We start from the raw sequence: 14,164 nt of genomic DNA, 5'->3' as shown, positions 1-14,164 counted from the left end.
CATTTATCCCGATAACGATAAAAATGACGATAAAAAAAATACCAATTCAACTCCCCCTTTTTAACTATAAATCTATCACCACATTCAGTCTTTGGAGCCCCTGAAACACTGCTCTAAAAGAATACTAAATGCTACTAAACTACAAAATGAAACAAGTTTGAAATGTAAGAACAGATTCAACATTTATTCAAACTGTATGGCTTAAACAGTGGGATAACAGTGCAAACAGCAAAAGTACCATTGTCCTTCTGTTTTCTTAGCTTTTAAAATCACAAAGTAGAAAAAAATACAACCTGATAAATAAAGAAACAGGACAAATACTGTAAATAAAAGTTCACTGAAAATAAAATCCTATCAGTGATGATCTCTTCTAATATAAATAAAATGTGCAAATTAACCTGTGGTTGGAACATGCCACAAATTAGATACTATTGCAATTTTTTTTCGTAATAGTCAAACGTTATATCAAAATGTAACAACTCTTTCCTTCTGTTTTTGCAGACTCTGTTTATAATAGATGATGTTTGCTCCTCGTCACTCTTTTTAAATCCAAACCAGTTCCAGAGCTGGAGCTGGAGCCTCGTTTAACAACGAGCTCCTTCTGCCATGTTTGTTGCACAAAAACGTCATCAACGAGAATGTATCGCTTTTACCGCGAGATGACAAATTCTTACCGTGGGGAATTTTTTCGGCGGTATATCGTGAACGGCAAAATATCGCCCATTCCTACCCCCTGGCAACAGAAATCTGGGTTCCTGGGACAAGTCCCCAGTTTCTGAGATTCCCCCCGGCGTGAGCGGTTTGAGAAGCAGCAGGTTTTGCTTGCTGTTTCATGTCAGGTTCATGTTTTCAGTTATTTCTCAGACTGAACTCTTTTCACAAGATAAAGTCTGACAAACGAGAAATGAAGCAAACTTCGATCTAAATGTTTGGTTCACTTACCGGGACGGCCGTCATGACCGGCCTCTCCTGCAGACCCTGGAAGCCCAGGGCCGCCCTTCTCTCCCGGTCTGCCTGCCTGACCTGCACAACACGCACAAAGAGGCATAAGAGGAGACCCAAAAAACAAAGGAAATATACTAGTTCATGATTACAGTTCGTTGAAGTTGAGAGCTCTGACCTGGAAAGCCAATGCTTCCTTTGTCTCCCTTGGATCCTTCATGTCCGGGCTTTCCGGGCATTCCCCCGTAACCTTTCTCACCCTTCTCTCCAGGTGTCCCCGGGAATCCCGGCTGGCCGCTCAGACCCTGCACGAGTCGAAGACGGAGAAGTGAACCTTCAGACAGGCTCATAACTGTCTACGAGTAAACGTTTCTACTTCTAACTTTCAGGTTACCTTCTCCCCCGGAAATCCTGGAACCCCGATGCCCGGCTCTCCAGCCGTTCCCTGGTCTCCTTTGTCACCGCCCGTACCTTGGAATCCCGGATGACCTGGTGTGCCACTATCTCCTTTCGTACCTTTGGGGCCGACCGGACCTGCGGAAACACAAAGACAAGCGAGACAGATGTTACTTCCAGGGACGGATTGAATTTAGGTGGGGGATCCAAAGCTGCACCGGCGCTCCGGTCCAGATCAAACCTGGAGTGTTTTTCCCCCAGACACACTTTCACCACCGCCGAGTCTGCTTCTCTTTACTGAATGACTGAATGCTTAGGGCTGAGGATCGATTCAAATGGCAAGAATCGATTCAATTCCGATTCTTAAGATTCTTGATTGATTATCACGATTCGATTCAATCTGATATATACAGGACTATCTCAGAAAATTAGAATATTGTGATTTTCTGTAATGCAATTAAAGAAATACATACATTCTGGATTCATTACAACTCAACTGAAATATTGCAAGCCTTTTATTATTTTAATATTGCTGATCATGGCTTACAGCTTAAGAAAACTCAAATATCCTATCTCAAAAAATTAGAATATTCTGGAAATATTAATTTTAAACTGTAAGCCATAATCAGCAATATTAAAATAATAAAGGCTTGCAACATTTCAGTTGATTTGTAATTAATCCAGAATGTATGACATTTTTGTTTTTTTAATTGCATTACAGAAAATAAAGAACTTTATCACAATATTCAAATTTTCTGAGACAGTCCTGTATTTAGGTTTTTGTTATTAAAAATGTTTTTTTGAGCTGTTACCTGAATTACATGACTGTGTAGTTATGAAAGATATTAATACTAGTATTCACTAGTATTCAACTTGACGCCATGATCATTATTTGATAGTTTCACACCATGTTGGGAGGACCAAAACTGACATAATTAAAAACAAAAGGAGAAATATGTAGATTTGGTTTTTCCTTTTCCTTATACATGCATTCCTTGTTTTTACATTCCCTCGTCTCCTCTTTTTTTCAGGAAGAAGCAGGATCCTTCCCATTTATTGAGTTGGACCAGGAAGGACCGCCCTCCTCATTTGCATATTGAGGCAGAAATGCATAATGTAAAGTAAAAAGAGGCGATGAGGGAATGTAGAAACAAAGAATGCATGTATAAGGAAAAGGAAAAACAAAATATATATATTTCTGCTTTTATTTTTAATTATGGTAGTTTTGGTCCTCCATAACCACATGCATGCGTGAATTAAATGACGCAACTAGTTGGATTAAAATTCACCGGGCGAAAATGTAATAATAAAAAATAAAAAAACATCTTTAGGCATACGAATGGATTTTAAGGAATTAATATGAGGATCGATTTTTTTCAACACAGGCCTATTGTTTATGTATTGTTTATTGTTGGCTTTATCTCGAACAACAACAAATCACCATCAAATTAAAAGCGTCAAAATATCAAGAAAGCAAAACAATTTAACAGTCTCATCCAGAAATAAAGAACAACAGCAAAATAATGTGTTGGAGAGGGAACAGGAGGAAGCAGAACGCTTATTTAGCCCTGTCTCTTCCTCACAATATCATATCATATGCCATATCAAATATTAAAATTTAAATAAAATAAAATAAGAAAAGAAAGAAAAAACTAAAATAAATAAATACAACACAAACAATTAATAAACAAAGATCAAGGCATAATTAAACTAGCCTCCTACAATATCCTAAACTCAAAAATGTTATTTCCCAGTCACTTCTTGGACGCCGTTATTTTGTTTTTCTTCATGCAGAAAAATCAATGAATCCCTCCTTCTGATGCAGAGTAACGTGGGTCATTCTTCACGTCTAAGGGGTGAATCTTCCCACATGAATGTTTAAAGAATGAGAAGCTTCTGACATTTAAAGAATATGCAGCGCTGCAATATTTCAGACTTAAAGTCACAAATTAAAGTAAATGTTCTTCTTTGGGAGGGCGGGTCAGTGCATTATGTATTTGTTTTTTATAAAAATGCATTTGATGTGATTTTATGACATCCTTGTTATCGTATATCAAATAAGAACAGCAGCAACTGAACAAACAGTAAGTAGTCAGAATACAGCCAACGATGTTTCTCTTGCTGCAGGACTGAACGTCATGTTTCCAAACTGGTTGTACTCGAACAATCGCAGGCTGTGTGTGGCTGGACGTTAGCTTTTGTGTGTTTTCAAATATTCTGCAATGGTCCTTTAGTAAAAAGTACACTCCTAAAAGTATGATCAGGGGCTCATCCTGGTTTATTTGTGGCATGTACAGTAGATAAAAGTTCCTACCGATCTTTAATCTTGTCAGAAACACCATTCAAATCAGCTTGCCTGTTGTAAGTGTAAGCTCTATTTGCCTTTTGGCTCGCTCGTTTTACAGCTGCTTCCCAGGACAGTGACCCGGTATCCAGCGTGTGTGAGAACACACTCTTTCACGTGAATGTAGTGTTTGATGTGTGTGTTTTTACCTGGCACTCCCATCTCGCCCACACTGCCTTTCGTTCCCGGTTGTCCCAGACTGCCGGGCTCTCCGGGATAGCCCAGGTCTCCCTTTTCACCTGAGGAACATCAGCAGCATCGAGGTATCACGTTAAAGACAGGCATAAAAATGTCTAACAAATATCTATCAGACAGAAAGCAAAACTGAAAAAGCAAACAAACTATATATGTATATGTATATGTATATGTATATATACATATATATATATATATATATATATATATATATATATATATATATATATATATATATATATATATATATATATATATATAAATATATATATATGTATATATACATATATATATACATACATATATATATATACATATATATATACATACATATATATATATATATATATATATATATATATATATATATATATATATATATATATATATATATATATATATATATACAGGACTGTCTCAGAAAATTAGAATATTGTGATTTTCTGTAATTACAAAAACAAAAATGTCGTACATTCTGGATTCATTACAAATAAACTGAAATATTGCAAGCCTTTTATTATTTTAATATTGCTGATTATGGCTTACAGCTTAAGAAAACTCAAATATTCTATCTCAAAAAAATAGAATATTCTGGGAATCTTAATCTTAAACTGTAAACCATAATCAGCAATATTAAAATAATAAAAGGCTTGTAATATTTCAGTTGATTTGTAATGAATTGCATTACAGAAAATAAAGAACTTTATCACAATATTCTAATTTTCTGAGACAGTCCTGTATATATATATATATATATATATATATATATATATATATATATATATATATATATATATATATATATATATATATATATATATATATATATATATACATATACATATATATATATATATATATATATATATATATATATATATATATATATATATATATATATATATATATATTATATACATACATTGTGGTCATACCTGTATAACAATATTCCAGCTGAAGTTAGTTAAGGTGTGACTATAATATGACAAAATGACCAATAAAACTATCAAAATCCCATAATCAAATTTGTTAGTAGGTAAGTCAGTCAAATTTATTTATAAAGCACATTTAAAACAGATATTCCTGACCAAAGTGCTGTACATGATAAAAAGAAAGAAAGGACATTCAGTGACAACAGATAAATCACCAATTTGACCTAAAAACCCAGACTGGGGGGGCTGGGAAAGCTAGTGAATAGAGGTGAGTTTTTAATCTAGACTTAAAGGTGGAAATATTGGGGTCACATCTTATGTGTGAGGGTAGCCACAGCAAAGGCCCCATCACCTTATTACTGCTGGAAGACATTTACCACCAATTTGGCTCCTTGTGGTGCCCCCTTGTGGAATAACAGGATCATTACAGTTAATAAGAAATCCTCATCACACCTGCTGTTGGAAAACCAGCAATTGTACGATCTCCCACTCTTTACAGAAACTTGTTTGATGTAAATTTAGTACTGGCGCCCATTATTACTCAGGCTAAAAAGTATGAGCTCTCCGGGAACCTGTAGTGATGCCATTTGAAGCGCCTGAAGCTTGAAAAAATAAATAAATCCCAACCTGATATACATACATAAGAGTCTATGGGGGAGATCTTGTGCGATTTTGAACCTTTGCTATCGGCCCAAAGGGGCGGGACCACGGCATGGCTTTATGCTGATTGGACGATGAAAGACCGAGGGAGCTTAAATTGTCAGATCAGTCATGACAACTGCTCTGGAGCGTTGTAAATACTTTGATGGTGTTTGGTCCCAGCAGAGGTGGGTAGTAACCAGTTACATTTACTCCGTTACATTTACTTTTGGGAGTAGTTTTGAATCACTATACTTTTTACTTTTACTTGAGTAGATTTGTGAAGGAGAAACTGTTACTCTTACTCCGCTACATTAGGCTACGTTGAGTTCGTTACTTTTCTTTTATCCCTTTTATCCGCGTACGCGTCAATCTCATGACATCACTAGGGGATTGTTTGGGAAAAATGTTTGTTTTTGCATGTTTTGTCACATTTACACAGACGCAAACACACACAGAGTTTCTATGAGTTCATGTTTGTTCTAGTTCTGCCTGGTTAAAAAAGAAAAGGCTTGAAATTTTGTGCTACTTGTGCTTAATTTATTTTTCATTTTAATTTTATTTATTTTATTAAAGTACTTGAATTTACTTTAAGATTATTTTAATTTAAGCTATTTTTTTATTAATTTTAATTTATTTTATTATTTTATTGATTTAATTTGCCTGAAGATGATTATTTTATACTTTTGTCTGTTTGAATGGTTGTGTTAAAAAAATAAATCAGACGTTACTCAACAGTTACTCAGTACTTGAGTAGTTTTTTCACCAAGTACTTTTTTACTTTTACTCAAGTAATTATTTGGATGATTACTTTTTACTTCTACTTGAGTCAAATTATTCTGAAGTAACAGTACTTTTACTTGAGTACAATCTTTGGCTACTCTACCCACCTCTGGGTCCCCGTGGCCCTTGTAAACCCCTCCCTGTTGACTTGGGCATTTTGGCAGATTATTTAAAGCCCACAGTCACAAACTTGGGTTTTAAGACAGTGGACAGTGATTTTAAACTAGATCGGCAAATTAGTGCTGTGGTGAAGTCCAGCTTTTTTCCTATTAGACAGCTGGCAAAGGTGAAGTCCTTCCTTGCACAACAGCACTTTGAAACAGTAATCCATGCCTTCATTACATCTCAGCTGGATTACTGTAATGCACTTTATTTTGGAGTCAGTCAGTCCTCCATTGCACGTCTCCAGTTGGTGCAAAACCCTCGCCTCTTAACTGGAGTACGTAAGAGGGAGCACATAACTCCCATCCTAGCCTCCCTCCACTGGCTGCCTGTGCATTTTAGAGTCAATTTTAAGATTCTTTTATTTGTTTTTAAATCTTTAAATGGTCTGGCCCTGCTTTACCTCTCAGGCCCTTTCGTTACGTAACGAAAATGCGATTTGCATAGGTTGGCCTCCGATCCGTGAAACCACGCCCACAACTAACTCTGGCCGGAACAACAACAACAACTCTGCCGGCCGGAGCTTACGCCATTTTTCCGTAGCGGTGTATTGCGTCATTCAGGCAGCCAATCAGCACAGAGCCTCATTATCAAAGCCCCGCCCACTCAGAATCCAGCATAGATAATGAGGTTAGAGAATGGGATGATAAAGACATGGTTTAGAGGCTGAATTTCTAATTTATTTAGCAAAAACAATCAAAAGCTTGTTTTTAAGACATTCAAGGCCTGTTTAAAATAGGAATTAGATGCGATAATAGGTCCCCTTTAAGCATTAGACATGCCTCCTCACTGTCCATTTTTAAAACTCGTCTTAAAACCCTTTTTTATTCCTTGGCTTTTAACCCTGCATGAGACTCTGCTCCTGTTTTAGGGTTTTTATGGTTTGTTCTTAGTTATTGTTTTTAATTCGTTTTAAAAGCCGTCGTTTTAGCCGAGGAGTGTGGTGAAGCAGCACCACATGCATACCAGGTGCCCTGTAAGCCACTTGGTATGTTAAAAATTTTTATTTTTATTTTTTACACACCCTACTCTTAACCTCTGCTCTCCGCGCTGTACAGTCTCTTGCCAAAAACCACTTAATTTATCACTCCTTGCAATTTATAGTATGTTTTTTGTTTTGTTTTCATCTTTGTTTTTTTTTGTCTTTGCTTCTTGTCTAGATACCTCTGTTACTTGTCCAATATATCCATTCTTTTTCAATGTTTGAATCTAAATTACTAGTTTTGTTTTGTATAAAACCTCCTGACTTGAGGCCATTTAAAATATTGGACTATTTTTATGTTGTATTATGTTGTATCCAAATGAAATAAAAAAACTCAAATCAATCAAATCAAAAACAATAAACAATTATTTTAGTGTTTATTTTTTGTAAATTGTCGTATGTGGTTTTTCTAAAGTGCTTTATAAATAAAGTTGAGTTGAGTGGTGGTGCATCCCCCGATCAACCAACGAACCGCCACTGAACCACGGCTAGATCTGGGCTACGACTGCCAAGAAGACTCCAGGGATTATAAACAAAGAGCTCGGTTGGTACTTTACCCGGTTTTCCAGGTAATCCAGGTTCTCCGTCTTTGCCAGGCATTCCTGGGTCCCCTGCAATCCCGATGTGGCCCTTCTCTCCGGTGTCGCCGCGCACACCTGGTGGAGCAGTCAGGTGCATGTTCACAACACAGAATCACGGCCGGGTTGGTCTGGTGCAGATTTCCAAGGAGAAGGTTGATGTTTACCTGGGTCTCCAGGGTTGCCCTTCTCCCCCCTCATGTTCACCATTTCGGTCTCAGACATATTCCCAGGAGGTCCAGGGCTACCTTGAGATCCCCTTTCACCTTTAGTGCCAAATCCTCCGATTTCTCCTCTCGGTCCAGTGAGACCAGGATCCCCTGAGAAGAAGAACGGGACAGAAAGAGTTGGGCCGTTAAAGCTGAAGAAACTCCAAGAAAGTGATAGTTTAAGGCGAGTGAGAGTTTCTTAGTGGGCATATCTCACCTCTCTCGCCAGGAGAGCCGGGGTTGCCTGGAAGTCCAGGATATCCAGGTGACCCTGGTGTTCCCATCACACCCATTTCACCCTTAGGACCTAAAAGGGTTGAGAGAGGTTAAGATGCTTTCGAACAGGCTCAGGACAGCACACAGTAGGGCTGGGTGATATATCGAGATTTTAATATATATCGATATATTTTCAAACGCGATATCGTACGAGACAATATCGTTTATATCGATTTCTAAAAAAAAAAAAAAAAATTTTTTTTTTTTTTTTTTTTAGAATTTTTTTTTTTAATGATTTTGATATAGCTTATTTTGTGACAAATTGACTTGAATGTTTTATTTGAGATTTGCACAAATGTTTTGTTATTTAACTGTCAACCTCAGTGGAAAAGTCTGCCTGTTACTGTCTACATTGTATTAATTGTACAGTGTATTTTAATTTAATTGTTATGGAGGAAAGGGATATTTGTTTTATTTTATTCAAGAAGCATTTTTATTCTATATATGCAGGCAGTTTATTTTTATTTCATTTGTTTTATACATTTTGATATTGTGCAGACCTCTGTTAATAAAGGTACCTGTGTGACATTTGGCACGAGGCTTTGTATTAAAACTGACTGTTTTTTTAAGGGTTTGCCTTAGAAAAAAATGAAGCTAACAGAGATGCTATGCTATAATGCTTTGGGGGAAACCCCAATTAAGGCACAGAAAAAATATCGATATATATCGAGTATCGCCATTTAGCTAGAAAATATCGAGATATGACTTGGTCCATATCGCCCAGCCCTAGGTTATTGCTAATATTCCGGTTACTGAAACATTCAGAATATTCTGTTTACATGCGTGAGCAAACAGGGTTATCCCTGTATGCATGGTAATTAATCATTTGGGATATCTGCATAAAACCAGCGACGCATGGAGAACATCATGACGCAATTCCCGTCATTTCCGCTTCTTCTTCCTGTATCCAAATTCAAAACAAATGCTGCTTTGCGCAACTTTTCGCTCACCTTCTTTTAAATCTCGCTATCCCGGTACTTTCTACCGTCTACAAATGCAGAAATGTTCATATCCTTCATTGCATTTATGAAGTGATTAGTCTCCTCCTCACTCCAAAAGTGTGGCGTGGTCTTGCGTTTCTCCGTGTTTATAAGAACTTCCTGGACTCAAAAGACCAGGATTCCTTGCGAACAGAGCATGTGCAGAAAACAAATTCATGTTCCGTTTGATCGGGATATCCCGTTTGGCGTTTACATGACCGAATATTCGGGTTTTAAAAAGGAGTAACCCAGGGGTCATATTGGTTGTTTTGAATTTGGATATAGGAGGAAAAAGCAGAAATGACGGGAAATGCGTTATGACGTTCTCCGTACGTCGCTGGTTTGATGGAGAAATCCCAAATGATTACAATTACCATGTATACAGGGATAACCCTGTTTGCACACGCATGTAAACGGAATATTCTGAATGTTTCAGTAACCGAAATATTGACCGTAACCCCAATTTTGACTGCATGTAAACGTAGTCATAGTGAATCTGATATGGTCTCACCTTCGTTTCCGATGAGTCCGTCTCTGCCCGATAAGCCTGGCGGGCCGGGGAGTCCTTTAAAACCTGGAATTCCTGGGAAACCAGGGGTTCCCTTCTCGCCTTGAGGGCCCGGCATGTCGAGACCAGGAAGACCTGGGAAGCCCTTATCTCCCTTGGAACCGATCCCACCTATGTGAAATACACACAATACACACACAAGTAGTTGACAGTCTGAGGGACAGATCAAGAATGAGCATCAAAGGCTCATTTCTCTTTTTCTTGGCATTGTAAGATGACACGCCATCGTAACAGGTTAACATTACTGTCGTGATCATGAACGTGTCTTCTTTAGACATCTCTGTCATTGTGATCGGGAATGATGGAGATCTGGGGTCCGTTTCACAAAGCAGGTTTAGTGAAAACTCTGAGTCTGTTAACCCTGAAATGAGGGAAACTCTGAGTTTTCCGTTTCACAAAGGGAGGTTACTCAAACCAGAGAAAGAGGAGTAACTCTAGCCTGTTTCACAAAGAGGGGTAACTTAAGCTCTCGGTCAGTTACCGTAGTAACAGACGCTCTGAACCTAACCTGGTCGGGACCAGGTTTATATCGTGAAACCTGGAGTTTCTCTGCGTCTCCGCCTCTTTCAGAGCAGCACGCACATTTCATTTCCTCATTCATTCAGTCAGCAGGCGAGTTTTGGCGAAGTTCTGCCGTCTGTCATTAAAAACAGAGTCAGTATATATATTAGAAGTCCATTGTCACGAACATGGCATGTCCTTTTGATGAAGACCCAATTGATGAAGGTGCAGCATTAATGCGCAGAAAATTAAATATTCGTCGGGAGATGGTTATCAGACCGTGTAATACATGTACATTATACATAGTCTCATTACAGGCAAAGCAATATATGTTAATCCTTTATTTGTTATAATTTTGATGATTGAATTGTTTATTGATTTCATAATATATTCAAATTTTTTTTTTTTTTTTTATTTGGGGTCTTCATAAAGTGTGAGCCATAATCATCAAAATTATAACAAATAAAGGCTTGAAATATCTCACTTTGCATGTAGTGGGAAATAATATTTGTTTCACCTTAAGTTGAATTTACTACGAATGAAGTTTTGCAATATATTCAAATTTTCTGACCTCCACCTGTATATTATTACATAAATAAATAAGAGCATAATATGTGTCTGTATTGGTTCAATACGGAACGCAACTTTTAATTCCCAATTAGGGAACAATTCCGTATTTCAAGGGACAGGTGGCAAGCCTATCATAAACCTGTCCAAGCCATCAAGGAGTTCCACAGGATTGCAGGTGAATGATGTAGAGATCTGTTAAATTAATTTTATATTATATTCTGTGCTGCGGTGTACTCTTTTTTCGAAAAACATGTTCAAATTCGCCGTATGCGCGCATTAAAATCTCTAATTCCATTCGGGTGAAAAAAGCAGACCTCTTTCCCGTTGCCATGGTCAAATCGGGGCTCCATTGATGCTGGCTTTTGATAGTTGTGGTGCACACGCTTAACTCCAGGTGAAACTACTTAGAGTTGAGTAAATTAACTCAAATCTGCTGTTCTGGAACCGAAAACTCAGAGTTTCCGATCTAAGAGTAGATCTACTAAGAGTTCAGGATTAGACTCAGAGTTTGTTGAACCTGCTTTGTGAAACGAACCCCTGGACTCTAAAGCTATTAGCTACCACAACTGAATCTATCATCTGCCTCTATTATTTTGCTCCTGTTACACGACACAATAACCCCCAAGAATAAAAATGTAGTTTTTCTTTGTGCTGAGTTTGTGTTTACCATATGGTCCAGGCTCTCCAGCGGGTCCCTCTGGTCCAGGAGCTCCAGGTGAACCTTTTCCAGGAGGACCTTCTCGGCCAATCTGGCCGGGAAGTCCTGGTGTCCCAATCTCACCTGTCGTCAAAACCCAGAGGTTATCAATCTTAACGCAGGAAACAACCGTTTTTGGTATTATAACAAAGTTTCACGGCGGCTTTGTCCTAAGTTTTCTTGCGGTACCTTTGTGACCCTGAGGTCCCGGTGGTCCTGACGTCCCTTCTCTTCCAGGGACACCAGGGAACCCAATGTTACCCTTCTCTCCTGGGAAACCGCTAACTCCAGGGGGGCCTTGGGAACCTTTTGGACCTGGGAGACCCCGCCCAGGTTCACCCTGTAAAGATGAGCACCACGTTGCACTGAAACAGCAGTTATTTCACAAACCGGTCCCCCCGGATATTGCGTCTGCATCTCGTGCCCTGGTGTGCCATCGCTGCCATTTTTACGAGATTACACAAAAACTGTCGAGGTGGATCTCAAAACATTTCGTGGAGCACGGCCAGAGAGAAGAACCTGGCATGTTGATTGGTACAAAGTACCTTTTTGTCAGTATTAGACTATGGTGATATAATTTACATGCATGCATCTTCATTTCTTTTGAAAAAACTGTATGTAGTCTATCATGCTGCCTTGCGGTTTGTAACTGGTTCAAGTGCACGTACACATCATTGTAATTTGTATCAAATGGTTGAATGGACTTCACTGAGTCTAAGGAGAAAATCACATATGTTAATATTTATTGCAAAAGCATTACTGGGTAAACTACCTCTGTACATATCCAATTTATTAAAATATTACTCTAGTAGCTATAACACTAGATCATCGAACAGAGTTGGGTAAATCGGCCTTTTCCTTTTATGCACTGCAAGCTTGGAATGAGCTACAACACATACTCAACTTGAAATATTTACCCTCTCTTAACATGTTCAAACATATGTTAAAATTAGTTTTCACAGAACAATGTCATTGTTTTTAATCAAGTGTCATTCTTGTCATGAATTCTTTTTAGCTTTCTGATCCTTGTATGTTTTATGTTTGTTTGTTTCTTGTTTTGATATGTTTTTTTTTTTTTTTTGTAAAGTTACTTGTCCTTGTATGTATTTTCTTTTATATGAAACTGAATTTATTTTTCTGCTGCCATCTTGACCAGGACTCCCTGGCAGAAGAGATATTGTATCTCAATGGGACTTTCCTGAATAAATAAAGGATAAATAAATAAAAAATGTAAGATGTGTTAACAAATACACACCTTTTGGCCAGGTAGACCAGAGTTTCCAGTCACGCCATCCCTTCCTGGTTTTCCTGGCTCTCCGGGAAGTCCCGAAGCTCCTGGAATTCCACTGATTCCTAAAATATAGACCAAACATTTGCCCTCGGTTGCGTGTATGGGAACCATAGTGCATGGATAGGTACAGTAGTTACTGTAACAGTTGGTCTCAACAGACCCGGAGTGATGGGGTCAAGTCCTGGAATAACTCACCTTTTTGGCCTGATGGGCCTGGAAATCCAATTCCCGGTGGTCCTGTCTCTCCCTTTTGTCCAGGAAAACCTGGCAACCCTGAATCACCTGGCAGACCTATCTCGCCTGCAATCGACAGTAACAGCAAACTAAATAAACGTTTTTCCAGGATGAATATTCAGCATCACAGTCTCCTCAGCCATCTGGATTATTTCTCGGATCCAAGACATCCAAAACAAGATTGAGATTAATGAACAATTGTTTAAGAGAAACAACTAAATGAATGAGTTTTAATAAAGATGGTGCTCCTCACCTTGAAGTCCAGGTCTGCCATTGTCTCCTCGTGGTCCAGGTACTCCTTGAGGTCCTGGAGTGATAACACCTTTACCTGGTTCACCTTTTGGACCTGTTGAATTTAAGGTGGAGTTATTAGTGTTAGCAATGAATTTAAACCACTCAAAAGCTGAACGTGCACCATCAGATCTCACGCTTACCTGGGTATCCAGGAACTCCAGAAGTTCCCGGTCTCCCCTGACTGCCCTTCTCTCCACGCTCTCCTGTCTGGCCAAAGCCTGGTACACCTGGAGGACCTCTTTCTCCTATCGGCCCAACAAGACCAGGCTCTCCATCTGGTCCACGTTCACCCTTGATGCCCTCCTTGGCCTAAACCAAACAGAGGAAGGGAATGTCATATTATATTTAACATGAAAACAGATTGAATAATTCATGAAAAAGAGGGTAGAGTGTAAATGGAGTAAGTCGTGAAGCAAACACATTTGTTATATTTTGGATGGATGGATGGATGGATGGATGGATGGATGGATGGATGGATGGATGGATGGATTGATGGATGGATGGATGGATGGATGGATGGATGGATGGATGGATGGATGGATGGATGGATGGATGGATGGATGGATGGATGGATGGATGGATGGATGGATG

The 14,164-nt window shown here is 38.5% G+C and overlaps 1 protein-coding gene across 1 annotated transcript in view; it reads right to left on the bottom strand.

Annotated features, from left to right (window-relative positions):
* col4a1 (collagen, type IV, alpha 1) overlaps positions 1-14,164 on the bottom strand; it is a 76,255-nt gene that overhangs the window by 11,574 nt on the left and 50,517 nt on the right. Inside the window, exons 26-39 of the mRNA XM_061723352.1 lie at positions 13,714-13,882; positions 13,533-13,625; positions 13,241-13,345; positions 13,010-13,107; positions 11,944-12,094; positions 11,725-11,838; positions 9,930-10,097; positions 8,380-8,469; positions 8,121-8,273; positions 7,933-8,031; positions 3,832-3,921; positions 1,337-1,476; positions 1,121-1,247; positions 943-1,023 (exon numbers count right to left, since the gene is read on the bottom strand). Of these exons, the coding sequence (XP_061579336.1) occupies positions 943-1,023; positions 1,121-1,247; positions 1,337-1,476; positions 3,832-3,921; positions 7,933-8,031; positions 8,121-8,273; positions 8,380-8,469; positions 9,930-10,097; positions 11,725-11,838; positions 11,944-12,094; positions 13,010-13,107; positions 13,241-13,345; positions 13,533-13,625; positions 13,714-13,882 (1,678 nt within the window). The remainder of the gene's footprint in view (positions 1-942; positions 1,024-1,120; positions 1,248-1,336; positions 1,477-3,831; positions 3,922-7,932; positions 8,032-8,120; positions 8,274-8,379; positions 8,470-9,929; positions 10,098-11,724; positions 11,839-11,943; positions 12,095-13,009; positions 13,108-13,240; positions 13,346-13,532; positions 13,626-13,713; positions 13,883-14,164) is intronic.

The sequence above is a fragment of the Cololabis saira genome, chromosome 6, assembly GCF_033807715.1.
Source record: "Cololabis saira isolate AMF1-May2022 chromosome 6, fColSai1.1, whole genome shotgun sequence".
NCBI classification, from domain to species: domain Eukaryota; kingdom Metazoa; phylum Chordata; class Actinopteri; order Beloniformes; family Belonidae; genus Cololabis; species Cololabis saira.
The sequence above is the reverse complement of the archived record's forward strand: the minus strand, read 5'-3'. Positions and strand labels throughout refer to the sequence as shown.